Source organism: Aspergillus pseudonomiae (assembly GCF_009193645.1).
Source record: "Aspergillus pseudonomiae strain CBS 119388 unplaced genomic scaffold BDV37scaffold_21, whole genome shotgun sequence".
Classification (NCBI taxonomy): domain Eukaryota; kingdom Fungi; phylum Ascomycota; class Eurotiomycetes; order Eurotiales; family Aspergillaceae; genus Aspergillus; species Aspergillus pseudonomiae.
Window position 1 is genome coordinate 238466 of NW_022476013.1, and position 18040 is coordinate 256505.

At 47.5% G+C, this 18040-nt stretch overlaps 6 protein-coding genes across 6 annotated transcripts; 3 read left to right on the plus strand and 3 right to left on the minus strand.

The window, feature by feature from the left end:
- Positions 1–1346: 1346 nt before the first annotated feature.
- Positions 1347–7901, minus strand: BDV37DRAFT_292935 (uncharacterized protein). Its single transcript, XM_032089271.1, has 6 exons — positions 7611–7901; positions 5597–7522; positions 4096–5533; positions 3933–4033; positions 1696–3856; positions 1347–1640 (listed from the first exon to the last, which is right to left on the minus strand). Exons 1-6 carry the CDS (start codon positions 7895–7897, stop codon positions 1500–1502), a joined length of 6054 nt encoding a protein of 2017 aa, XP_031943062.1. The 5' UTR covers positions 7898–7901; the 3' UTR covers positions 1347–1499.
- Positions 7902–8617: 716 nt separating this feature from the next.
- Positions 8618–9400, plus strand: BDV37DRAFT_281577 (uncharacterized protein; the record flags this gene model as incomplete). Its single annotated transcript, XM_032086845.1, has 2 exons — positions 8618–9262; positions 9332–9400. 2 exons carry the CDS (start codon positions 8618–8620, stop codon positions 9398–9400), a joined length of 714 nt encoding a protein of 237 aa, XP_031943063.1.
- An 86-nt stretch (positions 9401–9486) lies between these two features.
- On the minus strand, positions 9487–11227 carry BDV37DRAFT_281578 (Alpha/Beta hydrolase protein; the record flags this gene model as incomplete). Its single annotated transcript, XM_032086846.1, has 4 exons — positions 9487–9740; positions 9793–10381; positions 10433–10652; positions 10704–11227. 4 exons carry the CDS (start codon positions 11225–11227, stop codon positions 9487–9489), a joined length of 1587 nt encoding a protein of 528 aa, XP_031943064.1.
- A 1335-nt stretch (positions 11228–12562) lies between these two features.
- BDV37DRAFT_270468 (uncharacterized protein) lies at positions 12563–13450 on the plus strand (the record flags this gene model as incomplete). Its single annotated transcript, XM_032084565.1, has 2 exons — positions 12563–12603; positions 12661–13450. The coding sequence occupies 2 exons, from the start codon at positions 12563–12565 to the stop codon at positions 13448–13450; spliced, it is 831 nt and encodes a 276-aa protein (XP_031943065.1).
- A 973-nt stretch (positions 13451–14423) lies between these two features.
- On the minus strand, positions 14424–14748 carry BDV37DRAFT_281580 (uncharacterized protein; the record flags this gene model as incomplete). Its single annotated transcript, XM_032086847.1, has 2 exons — positions 14424–14684; positions 14734–14748. The coding sequence occupies 2 exons, from the start codon at positions 14746–14748 to the stop codon at positions 14424–14426; spliced, it is 276 nt and encodes a 91-aa protein (XP_031943066.1).
- A 959-nt stretch (positions 14749–15707) lies between these two features.
- On the plus strand, positions 15708–17682 carry BDV37DRAFT_292941 (histidine phosphatase family protein; the record flags this gene model as incomplete). The annotated part of the gene is made up of 3 exons (XM_032089272.1): positions 15708–16058; positions 16113–16266; positions 16332–17682. Exons 1-3 carry the CDS (start codon positions 15929–15931, stop codon positions 17680–17682), a joined length of 1635 nt encoding a protein of 544 aa, XP_031943067.1. The 5' UTR covers positions 15708–15928.
- Positions 17683–18040: the final 358 nt, after the last annotated feature.

Genomic DNA, 18040 nt, shown 5'->3' on the forward strand with positions numbered 1-18040 from the left:
GGAAATGGTGTTGTTTATTGACTTCACTAACGACATTCTCTCCTACTATAAAGAATGCTTCGTCAATGGGGAGAAAGGAAACTTTGTCTCAAACTTTGGCCAGGCGCACCAAATGAAAAGCTTGGATGTTTTAAGACGCTTGGTGAATTACACTCCACAAGTGCGTCCCATATCTTGTCGTTGTCATCCTCAAAGCAGATTTGACGAAGTTTCTCTTTAGTTACTTGCCTCTGTGTATAGAACGCTGCAGGATAATGAGGTTCTGCGGAAGCCAGTAGAGCAGTTTGTCACCGGCTGGGTCATGATGATGACAGCTCATAGACGCTATCATCTGGTGAAATTATTTGCAGACGAGCACTATTTGCCGCCCTACGATGATACAGCATGACTAGTCCGGCTCCAACTATCTCTTGTCGTATAGAAAGTAATCTGGATCACGAAACCTCCATAGACGACATCATACCTAGACTTCATCACATACAAACCCGGTCTCAACAACCTACCTCAGCTATCTCGATACATTATCTTCTTAAGGACCGAGTTAAATACGCCCTTTAATAGCCCATGACTGTCATCAATATTCTCCGAAATGGGCTTTTTGGGGCGTTGGGAGGGCTTTTTGTGAGAGGATTGTATTTATTTCGCTGATTAGGGGTTCGAGGGTGGCTTTGAATTTTGAAGGGTCGGTCATGGTTGGTATGTTGTTATTGTGGGGATACAGTATAGTAGATGTAGGTAAGAAATTTTCAGCTGATTCTTTGTTGAGAAAAGCGTTTGCTTTGCTTGTATTTTTTTTTTGTTTATTTATTTTCTTTGTCATTTTCGGAGTGGTTGGAGAGAAGTAGGAAAAGTTTCCTGGTCCAGATAATGAGTGGGTTTGGGTTAACGCTGTTCTTGATTATAGCAGTATCTGGAAGTTTATATCCTTGTTTCAGAAGGCATGGTGTTCAGACTTATCCTAGTATGATTTTGATTCAAGTTCGATATGTAAGTATTAACCTTGTCGACATTTTCTTCATATAGCCTTAAGAATACCTATAAAATGTACTACAACGATCACAATTATCGACATATCAACACATCGAATTCATAATAGAAAGTATATCAGGTGTAGAATAGATCTGATTAGGGGACCCACCACTAACCCTAACTGATCCACTCCCAACCATTGAAGCCTGCTGTTCTTACGAGATGTTGGGACCGTCCAGAAAGAGTTATCAATACGGAAAATATATACAATTTATTATATTAATTTCGTCTTTTACGTTCCCCATGAGCTGTGGAGATACTAAAGCTGCTGTAGCTATTTCAATAAATGAATCAATTAACCACTATCAGTATAGGTCGCAAACACAAACTGTGTCAAAATATCTCCACTTCCAGCACCGCCATAGTTAATTGCAAAGTCAAGGTAAAAATAGACAGACTGGATAAACAGATTAAGGAATATTCTCCCCTGTCATAACTCATCCAGATATTTTTGTGAAGCTCATACATTCCTAAACGTGCCCAAACGCTTGCTCGATATCATCCGCGCGACGGACGCCTGGAAGGGACTCATGGTTGTGCCCTCCAACGCCTTCTCCGCATTGAGGACATCGGGCTGCTTCCATCGGCATTCCACATTCCCCGACCGTAAACTGCGACAGTATCAGTACAGATGCAACACGATTAGGCTGAGGAGGAAGATCTTACAGGATGCGAGTTTCGGCAGTAGTACCAATGTCCAGTTCCAGAAAATTGAGTCGCCATGGCTTCATACACTTGTCGCTTTTCGTCGGTTGTCACAAAGCTATAGAACGTTCCACCATCCAGTAACCTCTTCGCCTTTTCGATGTCATCTTGGAGAAAGCCTAGTGTTCTCGGGTTGTCAACCCGTAGAGCATCGCATTTTTCCAAAGCATCTGAAGCATTCTGGCGAAGTTTGGTGGCTGTGTCCATATCGAGAGGTTGACCTTTTTCTTCGCAGGTACTCAGATATAGTATACAAAATAGCGCATAGTAAATCATTGCTTGGACCTGCTCTACTAAAAGTTTTGCGGCCTGGCTGGCATCCCGGACGGAGATAGAAGTGTCCATTAAGCCCTTGATTCGGTTCACTACCATATTGCGCAGCTCGGAACGGATTTCTGAGTCAACCACTGCGACAATGGAAACCCTCCTGTAACCCCACAGTATAGCCCAGGCGAGCCTAAGTTGGAGGCATTGGCCGCGGATATGAAACCCAGTTTGGATCTTTGAATCATCCATGTTATACGTATCGTTGGGTACGCTGTTTTGCCCGACGGCTGCTGATGCGAGCAGATTATTGACCCTTCCATAGGGTTGCTCTGCAGCCGTCATGGAATTGACGAACTTTTGGATTACTTTTTCGAGGTTGCTTTTCTTGCAGTAAGCCTTGAGTAGGTCGCTATTATGGGAGTGGCCAGACTGTTCCGCCCCGGTTGAAAGCTTGCGTATGAGCTCCCCTCCTTCTTCTTCTAGCTGCGCCTCATGTTTTTCGATTGCCATAACGAGCCTTTTGTACGCCAAATTGGCTGTGACAATGAATCGCTTGGTTGACTCATCAAGTAATGCCTTCTTAACTATCCGGTTATACCGATGGATATCCCGAAGTGGTATACGGCACTCTGGGCATCCAGGAAGTTTCGCGTCGTCACTCACCACACGTCGTGACAGTCGCGGACTGACAATAGCGTCTGTGTGAGGATCAACATTGTAGTATTCCTTGATTTCCATGATACCATCGAGGCTGGAAACTGTATAGTAGTGGCCGCAAGATAGGAAGATCAATCGATCTTCATTTACATTGATGTCACCATATCGCTCCAACGTGATCAAATCAACACACCGCTCCAACACAGTGTCACTACCGCATTCCTGGCAGTACTTCTGATCCGGGCATTTCTCACCACAGATACTTGGGCATTGATGACCACAACCCAACAGAACGTCGCATCGCTTGTCACAAGGGACTATACTGCAGGGCACTGCGCATGGCAGGCTGCAGATATTGTTTTGTCGATGACTGCAACTCCAGCCACACCTCTCAGCGCAAGGGACACATGGTTCACTGCACTTCTTCGGGCATTTGTTGTGCCTGCAACGGACTTCGCAGGGCTTCTCACAGGGGGCGCAAGCGGTGGATGGGTGACAGGACCGAGAGCAACTATGTGAGCAGGTGGTGAAGGGCCGTCCACAAGGTGCAGTACACGAACCATGGTTAACTTGGCCACGCTCATTAACAGACTTCCAGCACATCCAGCAATCCCTCTGGCAGGTGTGTCCGCAGTCCAGTATGCCTTGACAACGCTGTGAACATTTTATCTTCGAGATGTCCTGGTGGCATTTTATTTCAATTTCATGACCACATCCGGGCACCTTTCTCACAACGACTTTCGAACATATTACCGAGGCAACATTCTTGCTCCGTCCGCATTCGAGTTCTGTTGTATGTCCGCAGAGAAGGACAATACCGGGGACTTTTTCGACGCACTGGCCACAGTTCTCATGGCAACTCTTTGTGCACAAGTGTCCACACTTCCTCATTCTTGTGCATGGCTTCATGCATTTGACCGCGCCATGCCGTGTGTTAGAATGACACTTGAAAGTGCAGGTATGGCCGCAGGCCAGTCTCCGCTCACATCTCTCTGCACAGCCACCCTCCGGAGCTTGGGTTAGGAAATTTTCGGGAGAAGCAACGTACATCCTATTATTAGGGTGTCGAGAGCATTCGAGCTCTATCTTGGGTCCGATGTTACCGCCCTCTTCTAGTATTCGGATCACTGATGACCACATAGGAACAGAGGACGCCGTATTAGCGTTCCCAATGATGTACATTCCATGCTTTGCTCGGCTATAAAGTGGAAAGAATATAAGAGTTAGAAATACACTATGACATTATAGTCAATGGCCGAAGCTTAAATACTTGCCTCAGTAAAACATTGATTCTGTTTGAAGTTTTTAGGAATCCACAATTTCGATTTTTGTTGCTTCGCACAAGTGAGACTATAACCACAGTTGCCTCATCGCCCTAGGAAGTAGCTATGGTGAGTCTTTATGGAGTTGGCCCTCAGGCTGATGCAATGAACTGACCTGAAAATTATCCACCGTGGCAAGCCTCACCTGCTCGGACAATCTGGCTTTCTCAACAGTTCGTCGGTTGGGAGATGTCAGACTAGTGCTGTCACTCGTGTGCATATCTGCTTCGGAGTCATCCAAATCGACCAAATCTTGCTCTGCGATTATAAGATCAACGATGCCCTCCAATCTATTCCTCAACAATCTAAGCTGACCAATGTATGGGGTTAGGATGGCGATCTCTCCAGGGCTATAGCGCTCCTGTTTACACAGGTGCTGCACTAGTGCAATGACCACATCCGCCTCCCATGTGTTTGTCTTGCTCCGCATCGGGTCCTCGGGATCATCGGGGTCTTCTATGTTGCGGTGGTCAAGCCAGAATAGCCTGCGTTTTAACCCAGCGACTTCATCGTACGAACTCGTCTTCGGATGGTCGCATAGGTCGGGATATAGGGTCTGACGAACGAGGGAAGCAATCGAAGGGTGCATTCTCCGCTGACTGTCTAGTTGTGCCACAGGAAATCGAACAGAATCCACCGCACTGGTGGCTTGTCCGCCCGACCTATGAAAATCCGGAGGCCGCAGGTTTACCATCCTTTCGAACAATGACTCATCAAGGTTGTATTTTGGTCCACTTTGGTCGTACTCTATAGATAGCCTTTGGTTTGAGATCTTTGGACGAAGTTGCAAATGGTCTCCGATCAAAATGGCATGTTGAATAGACGGCAAAAAGCTTGTCAGAATGTGTGATTCGAGCACCTCGCCTGCCTCTTCACAGATCAACACCTTTGCTGGAAGGCTACGCAGGAGATCGGCATTGTTTGCCAGACCAGTTGTAGTGACTCCAACAACTTCCACTTGATTGAATATCTGGGCGTCTTCTATGTTAAACAACGCAGTATACTGGCGTTTCTCTTCGGCATGCTGACGTATTAGGTTATCGAGCTCGAATGTAAGATTGTTAACAGCTGACTCATGCCAGTGCCTCAGTAGGCGTGTGCGTTCCTCGTTTGTTAACGTCCATGGATCTACAGAAAGCAGTTGTTCGATCTGTCGCTTGTCGCCATTTCCATTCAAGTCGCCTGGGCCGTTACCTTGACTCCAGGTATCCAAAGGCCTCCTGTCACCGATCAATACTCCCTCGGTAATCTGTATGTCATGCTTGGGAAATCGCCTCCTTAAGTAGGCACTAACGATACCAGAGGTCCCGTTTTCGAGTTGCTTACAGATCTCACCAATTCTAAAGGCCAAGTCATCAAGCCGTTTCTGTAACAGATTGATTGATCTGCCTTGGCCAGGGATGCGTGGAATCTTTTTCTGCTTCTTGTAGTTTTCAAGTGAAAGGGACTCCAGGGCGGGTGAGGCACTACGAGATCCAATGCGTACGATCTTCGAAATTCCGGAATCAAGAAGCCCTTGGAGAAACTGATCAAGTGCATGGTTTGTGTAACAGCTGTTTGTGGCTAGGTACAAGCTCCTCATTGCGGGGATATCAGTCGCCATAATCGGTACTTACACGCATAGAATCGGTCCTAATAGCGGAATTCTGTTGGCAATGAGGCATTTTGCAATCTGAATGCCTACATATGATTTGCCTGTCCCCGGTGGACCTTGGATAAGGGCTAAATGATTTTTAAATGCTAAAATCATTGCCTGTGCCTGACCCATGTCTAACGTCGTTCGTCTAAATAGTTCCTCAGACATAGCCTTAAAGTCTCGGCCAACGGAGAACGTCAGTGGGGTGGCTATATTGTCTTTATCCTGTATCTCGCCAGCTACTGAAACTGACGAAAGGTCTAGTGTTAGATTTTCAAGATAGACTGGCGAGTGGATCGGGAAGGCCTTGTACCCAAAGGTAGTGGTTGTCTCCATACAGTACCTTTCCTGGGGTGCTATCCAAGAGGTCAATGGCAGGTATCGAGGGTCGGCATATAAGGACTGTAAGCACCGTAAAATTCCCTCAAATAGGTTATACAGTAGGGCAGGAAACTCAACAAGTATGAGCGGTCGATTCGAGGAGGAATGGTTGGTCGCCAAAGAGAGGATGCCATCCAAATCACCTCGAGAAGGAGAACTAGTGAGGCGTAGTCTAATCATAGCCCGTTTTGCATCACTCACCAAGTCTGATATTTCTTTCTCGGTATTGCTTTCCATCATGGGTTCAATGTACCTCCTGGAGACCTGCAGAAAGACTATAGTGGTGTCTTTATCCACCTCTGCATCTATGAGTGCCAATAAGGCTCCACCTTCGTTCAGCGCGCGAGACTCGCGCCAGTAATGCTTCCTTTTCCAGGGGGTCATGTTCTTTATCCTGGCAACCTGGTCAAATTCTACGTCGATCTCCATGCCTTTTACACGGTCTGGTTTGACTCTTCGGATCTGTGCTCCGTAGTAGATGCGAACGGGAGTAGGGCTATGAGTTCGTAGTATCTTTTTCTTTTCCTGCCATCGAGCACCATGTACAAGTGTTTCCCAATGGTCAAGAATCACGCGAACAGCATCACGCAAAACCCCAGATGTATCTTCCCTGAGAAGACGAAAATGTGTATCTAGAAGCCGGCGAACTCCTTTCTCATGATGTCCGTCTGGGGTATATAGACTATCTCGTGTGGGAAGAAAGTCGAGTCGTTGACTATGCAAAATCTCTGACAATGTTGGCAATATGTTGATGTTAGATATTGATGCGTGATCATTGTTATGCCGGGGACTAAATTTTGATAACTCTCCAGGAGGGTCGACTTCATGCTGTTGCTGTTGCTGTTCTGATAGATCTATGTCTGCCTTCGGTACATAGGCGGCAATCCTATCTCCTGTTCCAAAAATGTCCTGGATCTTCAACATGTTTTCCCTGGCAAGACATAGATTGGGGTTGGTGAGAACTCTCTCTATCTCTCCAAGAGGCGAACAGCTCTGAAGATCGTCCACGATACCCTTCAACTCTGACTTAAAGGTCGCCTCCTGGATCTGCAATATGGTGCTCAGAATGGCCTCTGTGACATGTAGGAGCACCTCTTCGTACTTTATCCCATCACCATGGTCAACGTCGGTGTTCATGTCCCGTAGATGAACCAGACAACCCACCACCTGTCGAAAGAATGCAACTCCCCTATCTCCACGCGGCCCATAGATAACATTGAAGATAGTTCCCACGTCCTTCTCAAGAATAAGCGAGCGTTGTATCTCTTCTCGCGAAATATAGGATATCAAACGAAGGAAAAGAACGCAGTGGGGGTCAAACATTAGCCGGGTCACGCTATAGGACCGGGCAAAGTCTGCTTCAACGATTTCTCGAATTCTGGCAAGACCCGTTTCCGTGGCCCAGCTGCCGACAATACCGAAAGCTGATGACCCAGCGCAATGAATATCGGACAGAGTCCCCTCCAGAATATCCTGCAACTGTTCCGGTGATAGCTTGGCGGGTTGTGACTTTGCTAAGGGGTTCCTGTATGGCGATGGACGTATTCGGCTGGCACAACGTTCAGGATGTTAGCTCTGGGACCCACTTACAGGTTCACAATAAGAGTCCATACCTAGCAGTCTTATTATTCTCGTCTGATCGAGGAAGACGATCATTCGGACGTGCTGTTGCCCGCCGGTCGCCTCCCCTTCTAGATCGATGATTCCCTCTGTCTTGGCGAATATCAATTGTTCTCTCAGATGGAACACCGGCGATGGCTCCCGCAACGCCATGATGCTCATCGTTGGAGCGCTGGCCTTGGTTTGTGCTGTATTTCTGACCACGGCCACCTCGACGACGATGTTTTCCCTGCCGCGCAATCCGGGCATCTCGAGTAGCTGAGATCGTGGAGTCCGCCATGGTTGAGAAATTAATGAGATAGACCTGAGATACCTATGTGTTGAATATAAACAGATGTATACGTGTAGACCGTATGAGACAGTGAAAGGCATGAGTTGGGTTGTATTGTTTTGTCTTGAAAGAATCGGCGGGGTTAAAGCAAGGCGACAAGGCTACCAGGTTGAGAGAACAAACACTATTGGGCAGTGAAACGAAGCGTCCGTCATAGCTACCTACCAGGATCCAGTTCAAGGTTGCCATATATGCTTGCCCTACTTGTATGGATAGTAGCTGTCAAAGTTTGATTGATTATTGGCGAGTTCAGGCTGTCTGACTTCATATATTTGTGTATTTATGTGAAATGGTACAGACATATCAAAACTGCAGAAAGACTTGTATTTATAGTAGAGTACAATTTCATTGTACATATATGTGGTCATAAGCACTGTTTATAAAGAAACCTTGGAATTCTTATATCGATTAGTCTACTACTAGTAATAAATAGATAATGACAATGTCTACTATCAAGTAGCTCCTAAAACCAGCCACGACCCACTAAACCCAAACTGATTAAGTCCCCACCCAGCGTCCCACCAAGCCAACAGTGGAGGCCCCACCATTTTATCCCGATGTCAATCTAATCTCCAACATCACCATCACCACAACACCACCGCAAAACCCAAACATGCAAACAAAACAATGACCCAACCACCACCCGCGACAAGCCCAACAGCCCCCAAAATGCGCCCCCAACTAACCCCGACCATCCTCACAACCCTCTTCACCTCCCTCACCCGTCCCGCGACAAGATGGACCCTCCACCGCACCCTCAAAAGCGACAACCCGCTCGACATAAACGGCGACCTCCACGGCACAGCAACCTTCACGCCGCTCCCCACCTCCAACCCAAATACAAATAGCGATGCGCAAAGCCTACAACCGCCAACCATAACACCGAAAGACCTCCTCTACTACGAGGAAGGCGAAATGCCCGCCCCGCCAGGTCTGCGCGCGAATCTCGGCGTCGGGGTGGGGTTGCGCTTCACGAAGAAATATATCTGGCGGCTGAGTGAGGCGGGGGTTATTAGTGTTTGGTTTGCGAAGGTGGGGGCCGGTGAGGATGCGCCGGATTATCTGTTCCATGAGTTTGAGTTTCGTGAGGAGGGTCAGGGTCAAGGTGAGGGTGATAAGGAGACGTTTGTGGATGCGCCTGTGCCTCCGCTGGTGGATGGGGAGGAGACGGTAGTTTTCAAGGCCAGGGGGAATCATCTTTGTATTAATGATATGTATCGGACTGCTTATGCTTTTCGGGTGAGGGGCGAGGGGGAGGTGGTTAGTTGGGCTAGTCGGCATGTTGTCAAGGGGCCGAAGAAGGATCAGGATATTGTGAATCTTTATCGAATGGGTTGAGGGGTTGTGTTTCTATGAGTTGATTGTGTGCTGGTCTTATACAAGGGTGGAGTTGTGGATAGAGGTGATTTGCGATTGTGGTCAGGGTTTTTGGGGATAGACTACCGTGCGTAAATAATATACACTATTATACAAGTAGTACGTAGTAGATGTAACGATATGCCTGGCTTTCAATTTCTATCGCTGATTTCCCCAGATTATCATGCCCCATTTCTCTTGTCCATGATAGTCTTCAAGATAATCTCACAGTTAGCCGAAGGGTCAACGCTCTGTTCAATTCCCTCGAGTGTGACATTGATCATCTTTGCCCCTGGGGCATACAAAGGCCAGTTAGATGTCCTTTTATCCTGGTTTGACTTTCCTGTAGTAAACTTTACGACCTCTGACTGAAATTGTCTGGCGAGAGAAACATTTACAGGAACAGGCAATTCAGCACCGGATCTGTAGAAATAGTCTGTAGCCATCAGTATGTTTACCACATAAAGTAATCAGAGGAGAACACATACAGAACGAATCCAATCCATGTATAGCTGGCGGCACCGAAAATAGATACCGTTGGGTTCTATTTCCATAAGCCTTTGCAACAGCTCTCGCATTGCAGGCAAACACTGCATCAGTCGTCCAAGAGTTTGCAGCCAGTTGAATCTGAGAGTCTGGGAAGGGATACATGTCCCGGATATGCCGAACGGTGGCATTAGTAGCTCCTGGGACCAGGCGTCGGACCAACGTGGCAAAGTCTTCGTACGTGCTGACATCTGTAGTCATCCCAAATCCCTCTGCTGCCATGTTCCCAGACATTACTGCTTTGATATTCTTGTGATATCGGCCTTGTTGGAGCATAACAGGGACTGCATCGAGTAGGTATTTCCCGTCTGGGAACGGACCGATACCAATTCCAGGACCCAGGGCGCCTCCTCCCGAGCCGCCAGGGAGTTCTAGGGCTTTTTTATTCATGGCAGCTAGGGTCGATGGCGATGCATTTCTAAGACAGGCGAGAGATGAGCAGTTCCCAGTTTGTAGTACTTGATCATAGACCTCTTGGCGACGCTCTGTTACGTTCCTTCTCGGCATGAGAGCAGGGGATGACAGAAATGCCTTGGTCAGTCAGTAGGCGTTATCAATATTCAAGACAGGAAGAAGGCTTACTTTCTGGAAAGGAAGAGTACCATTTCCACCATTCCCTACAAGCATCATGGCAATCATAGCCGCACCCGCGCTCTGCCCCCCGACAGTGATATTGGCAGGATCACCACCAAATCGAGAGATGTACTTCTTTGTCCACTCCAGCGCCGCAATACCATCATGGAGCCCCACATTGGCATCCATATCTTCGTGCGCAGAGGATACCCACCCATACAACCCCATCCTGTAAACATGATCAACAATGCTGATAGTAAGTACGGAAAAGGAAACAAACCGGTAATTACTCGCCACAAAGATAAACCGATCGTCCCCTCCCTTGGTCGACTCCATGAGACCAAACCCATCCCCAAACATGTCTTTACTTCCAAATGCAAACGCACTCCCGTGCAGCCAGTGCATAACCGGCACATTGTCCCCCTCGCGCACACCCTCCGGCACCCACACATTCAGGAAAAGACAATCCTCCTGCCCCCAGGAGGTCCCATTTATCCCCGGGTATGGAGCCTGTGGATGCACAGTACTAACGCAGTCACTGATTGTGAGTCGATCTCGACCATCCTGGATGCCATCTTCGTGGGACGGGGGAGTGACTGGTTTACGGAAGCGGAGGTTGCCGGTGGGTGGCTGCGCAAAGCGGATGTTGTTGTATAGGCCGATTTTGGCACCAGATTCGGTAGTGTTGATGAATGTTGGGTTGTGGATAGCATAGCCTAGGTCTATCTTGGGGAAGGTTTGGCCGGTGATGGCAGGGAGAAGGGAGGATATTGTGATCAGAAACAAGAGTAGATTTGGATACATTGTAGTGGTATACACGTGTTCGATGTTGGTTCTCCTGAAGTTGTATACATTGCGGGGAGGCTGGAGATTTCGTGGTATTGGAGTTGCTGTTTTATAGTTCAATCTCCATGGCCGTTTCCCAGATAAGCCTGGCTCGTACTCGCTTGACATGAACTGAGTGGATCCTCGTATTTATGGAGGCGCACACTAGGTTCGGTTGATCGACATCAGTCATGCTTATTCGACAAGCCGATATTAGGTTTAATCACAAATGGAAAGTTCGTATCGGGCCACAGTTACGGTGTGCAGTAGAGGAGTTCAACAACTTCTTGCCCAAGTAAAAGGCACCCTTCTCCACTGGGCGGGGCACCATGACACCATGACACATAAGACAAATGAAACAATCCTGAAGGAGCAAGCACTGAGTTTTACCTCAATTCAGGCAAAAGCACAGCCACTGGGAGTAAAAGCATGTGCATACTAGGCAGCTTGCATGAGTGGAAGATGCGTTGGCCGTGAGTGTAATCCAAACGATACGTGCAACAAAGCCATACGCTTAACTGAGGCGTACAATCTTCTTGGAATTATGGCCATATGATATCCAGGGTACGTGCTGAGTAGGCTGCCATTCTTCTAGCTACTTTACCCCCTTCTTGTTCTCTTCATGTAGCCGTTTTTTCTGTTTTTAGTTCAGGGTGCGGGTAAGAATCTTGATCTGTATACATAGCAGTAGATAGCATCCATAAAGCAGAGTTCTGAGTGTCTCTGAAGAGTGACTGGGTGTTCAATCCGCTAGTTCTGACCACTCTGACCGTATATAGACATATTTATTGCAAAATTTAATCCGTCAGGGACACATACTAATGCTTACGTAGGTGGCTTAAAGCAAGCGAGAGGAAATAAGGAGCCGTAGTCTAATGTAAATGACAGGAACCCCCGACCTTACATAATTCCATGAGTCTCTTCTATAGATTTCCTGAGGAAGTGAGATGCTTCAATGACCTGACTAGCTATCTTTCACAGTATTCAGGTTCAAGGTTGTCGTCCACGTTCTACATAATTGAGTTAGCGTGGTGCCCATTGGGTCAAGATCGATTACCATGGATGTACGGGGTAATTGAGGCCGAGAGTCCAGTACTACAAGGAATTAGAATAGTTAAGAAGTACACAGCATGTAAAAGTACACAATGAATAAGAAGCGTAACCAATCCCGGGCAAGATGACATCTTCCCCTCATTTTTCCCAAGAAGCGGGGCAGCCACATCAGTGGACATATAAAGGAAGTAACTCAAGGAATCCCTTTAGGTAATTCGTCCTCTTGTAAACCGTCCGACTGACTGTAATCGGAAGATTGAAATGCCTCGAGTAGCTATTGTGACCGGCTCAGCGCGTGGGATGTAAGTAATGCCCTCCTGGTACCTGTACCAGCACGATCAGTGTTGAATGTATACCAGTGGAAAGGCGATTGCCCTCCGTCTTGCAAGAGATGGCTATTCAATTTGCATTAACGATATCCCCGGTGCAAAGGATGAAATCGCTGCAGTCGTTGACGAAATAAATGCCACGAGCACTCAAGAAGCGACCTCTTCTTCTCGTCCCCGGGCGATCGGTATAGCCGCTGACGTGACCTCATCTTCCGCGGTGGAAGAGATGGTTCGAGAAACAGTGGAAAAGCTGGGTCCATTGACCCTGATGGTCGCGAATGCGGGCATCGCGCAAATAAAACGCCTTCTCAACGTCACTGAGGCCGATATCGACGAGGTATTCTCGGTAAATTTCAAGGGCGTGTTCAACTGTTACACCCATGCGGCTCGCCAGATGATCGCGCAGGGTGATCCGCAATCTGCTGCCGGGGTTGGCGTGTACAAGATCGTAGGGGCCGCGTCCATCGTCGCATTCAAAGCGTTCGCAGCGCTGGGGGTCTATTCGGCCAGTAAGTGGGCGGTTCGGGGATTGACGCAGGCGATGGCGTCGGAGATGGCACCACACAAGATTACGGTCAACGCATATGCGCCAGGGGTGGTGGGAACAGCCATGTGGGATAAGATTGACGAGGAGTTGGGCACAATCGAGGGCCGATCGAGGGGGGAAACGCGAGAGTTGTATTCAAATAAGGCGGCTTTGGGGCGGACGAGTGAGCCGGAGGATGTGGCTGGGTTAGTTGGAGGGTTCCTGGCGAGTCAGGACTCGGATTTTGTGACTGGGCAGACCATGCTGGTGGATGGTGGCATAGTCTTTACTTAGAGTTCCTTGTATTGTTATGATTTTCTCACAGCGCATACTCGCTTTTTCTGCATCCTATGTGATCGGACCCCAACAGTGAATAAATGCTGTGCAACCGGGCAACCCCATTAACCAGCGCACCAAATCGCAAAGGTAAAAAGATATGATGCGAATAGCAATATCAGAACAATATCTGTACTACTCATGGTATGTACATATATATCATGAGCCAATACACAGTCTAATTATAGCCAAGGCAGCTAGGTACTAACTACTAAGTAGTAGCAGTAGACTATTATTAGCTACTAGGTAGGCTACCCCGCATTATATGCCCGGTCACTCGCTAAAAAACACATCTTTTCGCTTATTATCTTCCAAACTTCGAATTCATACAAATGAATTTCCAGTGTGAAGCACTTGATGGAAAACAAAAACAAATCCGACCACTTACCATCCTCACTGATAGGAATTGTTCCCTCAATATTGTATCCCTCGACAAATAGTAAATAATATCATAGCTATAGATTTTGCGTTATATCCGAGCTTATTTCGCCCACCTCTTGTGCTTTCGCTCATTTTCTATGTTGTAACGCCGATCAAAAAGTTGCTTGATGAAGCTCCATCTGGCCGTCTTCATGTTGACCTCCTTGCTCTAGTTTGCTCCAGTTTGCTCCTGGTACCCTTATGTTATCCAAGTTGCCTCTCTCGCCAACCCTGCCACGGGAGGGCTGGGGTCACAAAACGCCCGAAGAACGCCAACAGCAACGAGGAAGACTGATGTTGCACTACTGCGTACAGTATGGATTCATCTCACATTATCGAAATTTTCGTAGTCCTCCCTGCGAACGTATATTCCCATAAAATGCGACCAGAGAAAGAAGCCCACGGGTTGTCACAAGTTAGCCATGAACCGGTAATGTATCACAGCTCTCCCCATTCCCAGCTCAGAACTACCCAGGGCTTTGAAACTCCGCGAAGGGCGTGATCTAAGGAATTAGAACCTCCACTGGCTCATCAGAATAACCAAAACCACATATGGCGTCAGCGCTACCGCCACGATCACGCCGAACAAACACAAGAGTTGGCGCTTAAAGTTGCGTGACCACCAGCGCTGGGAGCCTCCTGGGTGGATAGTGTTGCGGGGGTCAGATTCTAACCCTGGGAACTCGGTTGCCTCAAAGGCGGCTTCTTCGTCGTAAGCGGTATCTGAGCAGGAGGGAGGCGTTTCTGAATATGGAGGTGGAGGGGGAAGTTCCTGGGAAGTATTAAAATGGGTTATTGGGATGGGGTGGGGGCTAATTTACTTTTAATTGGATCATGGTGCGCGACCGATTCTGGAGGAGAGGTTTCGAGGGAAAGGTGCTATGGGTCAGCACTATGGGAAGAAGGTGATTATATACTCCGGAGTAGATTAGTACTAGTTATGCAGGGATGTTCTGATTACACAGTCGGATTGCGCGGGTACAGCCTCGTGATTGAGGCTGTGGGGTTTCAGGGGAACAACATTCCTGGGTAGAATCGTTATTGAACCAATTGACATACATTCTCGTAGATCTTAGATAATATTAACATGCTATGTCATCTTGCACTGGTTGTACTTGGCCTTCTTGTGATATTATGCAGCAAAAATAGTTCAGTGTGTACCAAGGTGGTTTGTTCAATGCAAATGAAAATGCAAATGAGTGGGGCTGGTTGAGACCAGGAATATCAAGACTTCGCCGATGTATTAATGTAGCTCGAACGGCCTTTATAACTTGAAAGAGGTACCCTCTTGTCATTGCGAAATTAGCGCAGAACCCTTAAATTAGTACCACAACCAGAACTTGGCAGAAGCAGAAATCGCAACTTCCGGCATCCGAGCAGTGAAGACCCACCTTTTGGGGCGGGAACTTCCGTCACCAGCTTTAAGCCTTATGCCTTATGGCGGCCTGGCCTCAGGGTAAAGAAAGACCCGGCAACATCTGTACATTCTGGGGTAGCACGTGCTCCAGGTACAACCCCTTTTAAATTGTAATTGAAAAAAGACACGCTAAACACTGTCGGCAATTCTATACACGCTAAATTACTGGAGAGTCCGGAGAAATTCACCAAATCATCCACCCACGTGGGCAATTCAACCAACAAGATCAGTCTATAGTACAACACGATGGCACTAATCGCGTATAGCTATACTGGTGCGGGACATGGCCCGTCCTCCGCACATCAAGGTGGGACATTATGGCTTTTTGGACAACAGAGATGGCTACCCACGTGCCTCTATACCAAGAACCAACTGGTGATTCAGGCCCTAATGAAGTTTTCAACCAAATAAAAAAACAATTATCTGCGGTTGCTCAATACCAGCCTCTCGGGAAACCCGGCATCCATGTCTACCAACGAGTCTAACATGGCGTCTATAAAGCCTGCTTGTCTGGAGATGTTTGCAAATAGTTCACAATTGTGCCTACTATTGTTTCCCTGCTTTTGTGTCGGGTGAAACCATCCTCTCGACGCTTCACCATGAAGGACATGCTTTTTGCACTCCCTCTGATTACTGCCTCTTGGGTGGGTGTTACGGCGGCTAGTTCAGATAGAGCCACTGGCACGACACAGCCAAATTGGTTCCAGACGTCTCCTCAGAGTTATCAAGGTTGGTTTTGGAGTTGGGTATGGATCCTATAGAGTCTTTGGCTAAGAATCCCAGGTCCAACTGCCACCGGCTCTGCGCCTTTCCTCGCCGAAACGAACCCAGCTTTCTCCAGTGATGGGGCGTATATTGCCAATGATCCTTTAGTGACAAATCAACCTATTTCTGGAGCGCACGGGCGCAACATCTTCCACCATGCTGGTAACCTGAGGTAGGTAATTGCAAAAGTGAATGTCAACGAGTGATACGAAACATCAACATCTCACAGTACTATAGTCCGTATTTCTCTTCGGAAGATGGCTTTGGGGTTGACGAATATCCCCTTCCGGCTGGGGCAAATATCACGCAGATGCATATGCTTCATAGACACGGTTCCCGATACCCTTCTTCGTCGGAGGGGTTTCCTTCCTGGGCTGAGGGGATCAAGAATTCTACCACTGCCGGTAACCGTTTTAAGGGCGCTCTATCATTCCTCAATGACTGGAGCTATGGCCTTGGGGCTGAGATCCTTGTTCCGAAAGGTCGCCAAGAGCTGTTTGATAGTGGTGTCTTGAATTATTACAACTATGGGCATCTTTACAACGAAAGTCTTGGCCACAAGCTAGTGGCACGCACTACAACACAGGATCGCATGCTGAAATCAGCGGAGAACTTTCTTGCTGGCTTCTTCGGCCTGGATTGGACTAACAAGGCCAATTTACTAGCAATGATTGAAAGTGTGGGGTTCAATAACTCTCTTGCTCCATATTCCTGCACCAATGCTATGACCGTCATGGCCAACTCATCAATCTATGAACCCATGTATCAATGGATCGACATATACCTCAACGAGCGTACTACGGTTCTGAAAGAGCTTTCCGGGTCCTATAACTGGACCGCTACTGATTCGCATAATGCTCAGGCTCTCTGCGTATACGAGACGATTAGCTTTGGCTACAGCCAATTCTGCCAGCTCTTCACTTATAAGGAGTTTGAGCACTTCAGCTACGCATATGATCTCATGTTTACCTCCATGTTTGGATTTCAGAACCCAGCCGGCCGCGCCCAGGGAATCGCGTGGGTCGAGGAGTTCCTCGCCCGAGTGGAAGGCCACGTTCTACAGACAACCGGCACAAATGCCAACATGACTCTAGACACGAACCCAGTGACGTTTCCGGTGGACCAAAATCTCTACTTTGACTTCACACATGATGCCGACGTCTTCGCGACCCTTACGGCATTCGGATTCAGACAATTCGCCCAGTTTTTGCCTCCAACGGGCCCGCCAAAGAACCAGCAGTTTTCCACCAGCAAGGTTGTTCCTTTTGCTGGCCGTACAAACATTGAGATTATAAGGGCGCCTCATAAGGTATCAACTCAGCGATCCCGAAACGAAACTCACAGTGTCTATGTGAAAGACACGAAAGACACGTATTATATTCATTTCCTTCAAAATCAGCGAACACTTCCTCTCCATGCCAGCTTCCCGGAGTGTGCATATCGAGATGACGGATGGTGTGAGCTCGACACGTTCTTGAAGGTACAAAGAAAGAGCTTGGAGCGGTCCCAGTTTGAGTATGCGTGCTTCGGAAACTGGAGTACTCCAGCCTATGGGGACGTTACAGACGGAGTGCCTCCGCGGGGCTAAGAATGTCTTTCATTGATTTTTCATGTTATATACTGTATGACAAAAAGGTATATAGAGATATAAAGGAAGATCAGGGGGGAAGAATACATGCAGGTAGAAAGAAAAGTTGAATCTCTTGTGAGGTGAGGCGGGTTGTTGATATAAGCAGAATTACAAATGGGAAGCCATAACAAAGAGATTTTAACATGTGTTAGGGAAATCAGGATCAGATTTTACACAGTTAAAGTTCTATTTAAGAATAATTTTGCAAAGCGGATGGAGTTCATATTGCTCTAATCGATTCTTTCCTTTGAGTAAGGTAGAACACGAGTCCAATATTTCAGGACTTCGAAATTCCTGTTCATTTTACTACTAGGGT

Bases quoted from the DNA above. Each gene is read 5' to 3' on its own strand.
- BDV37DRAFT_292935 (XM_032089271.1), bottom strand. From the start codon at position 7,897: ATGGCGGACTCCACGATCTCAGCTACTCGAGATGCCCGGATTGCGCGG. The intron at 3,857-3,932 runs GCAAGTATTTAA...TCCACTTTATAG, and splicing joins AGAATCAATGTTTTACTGAG to CCGAGCAAAGCATGGAATGT. The intron at 1,641-1,695 runs GTAAGATCTTCC...ATACTGTCGCAG, and splicing joins ACTGCCGAAACTCGCATCCT to TTTACGGTCGGGGAATGTGG.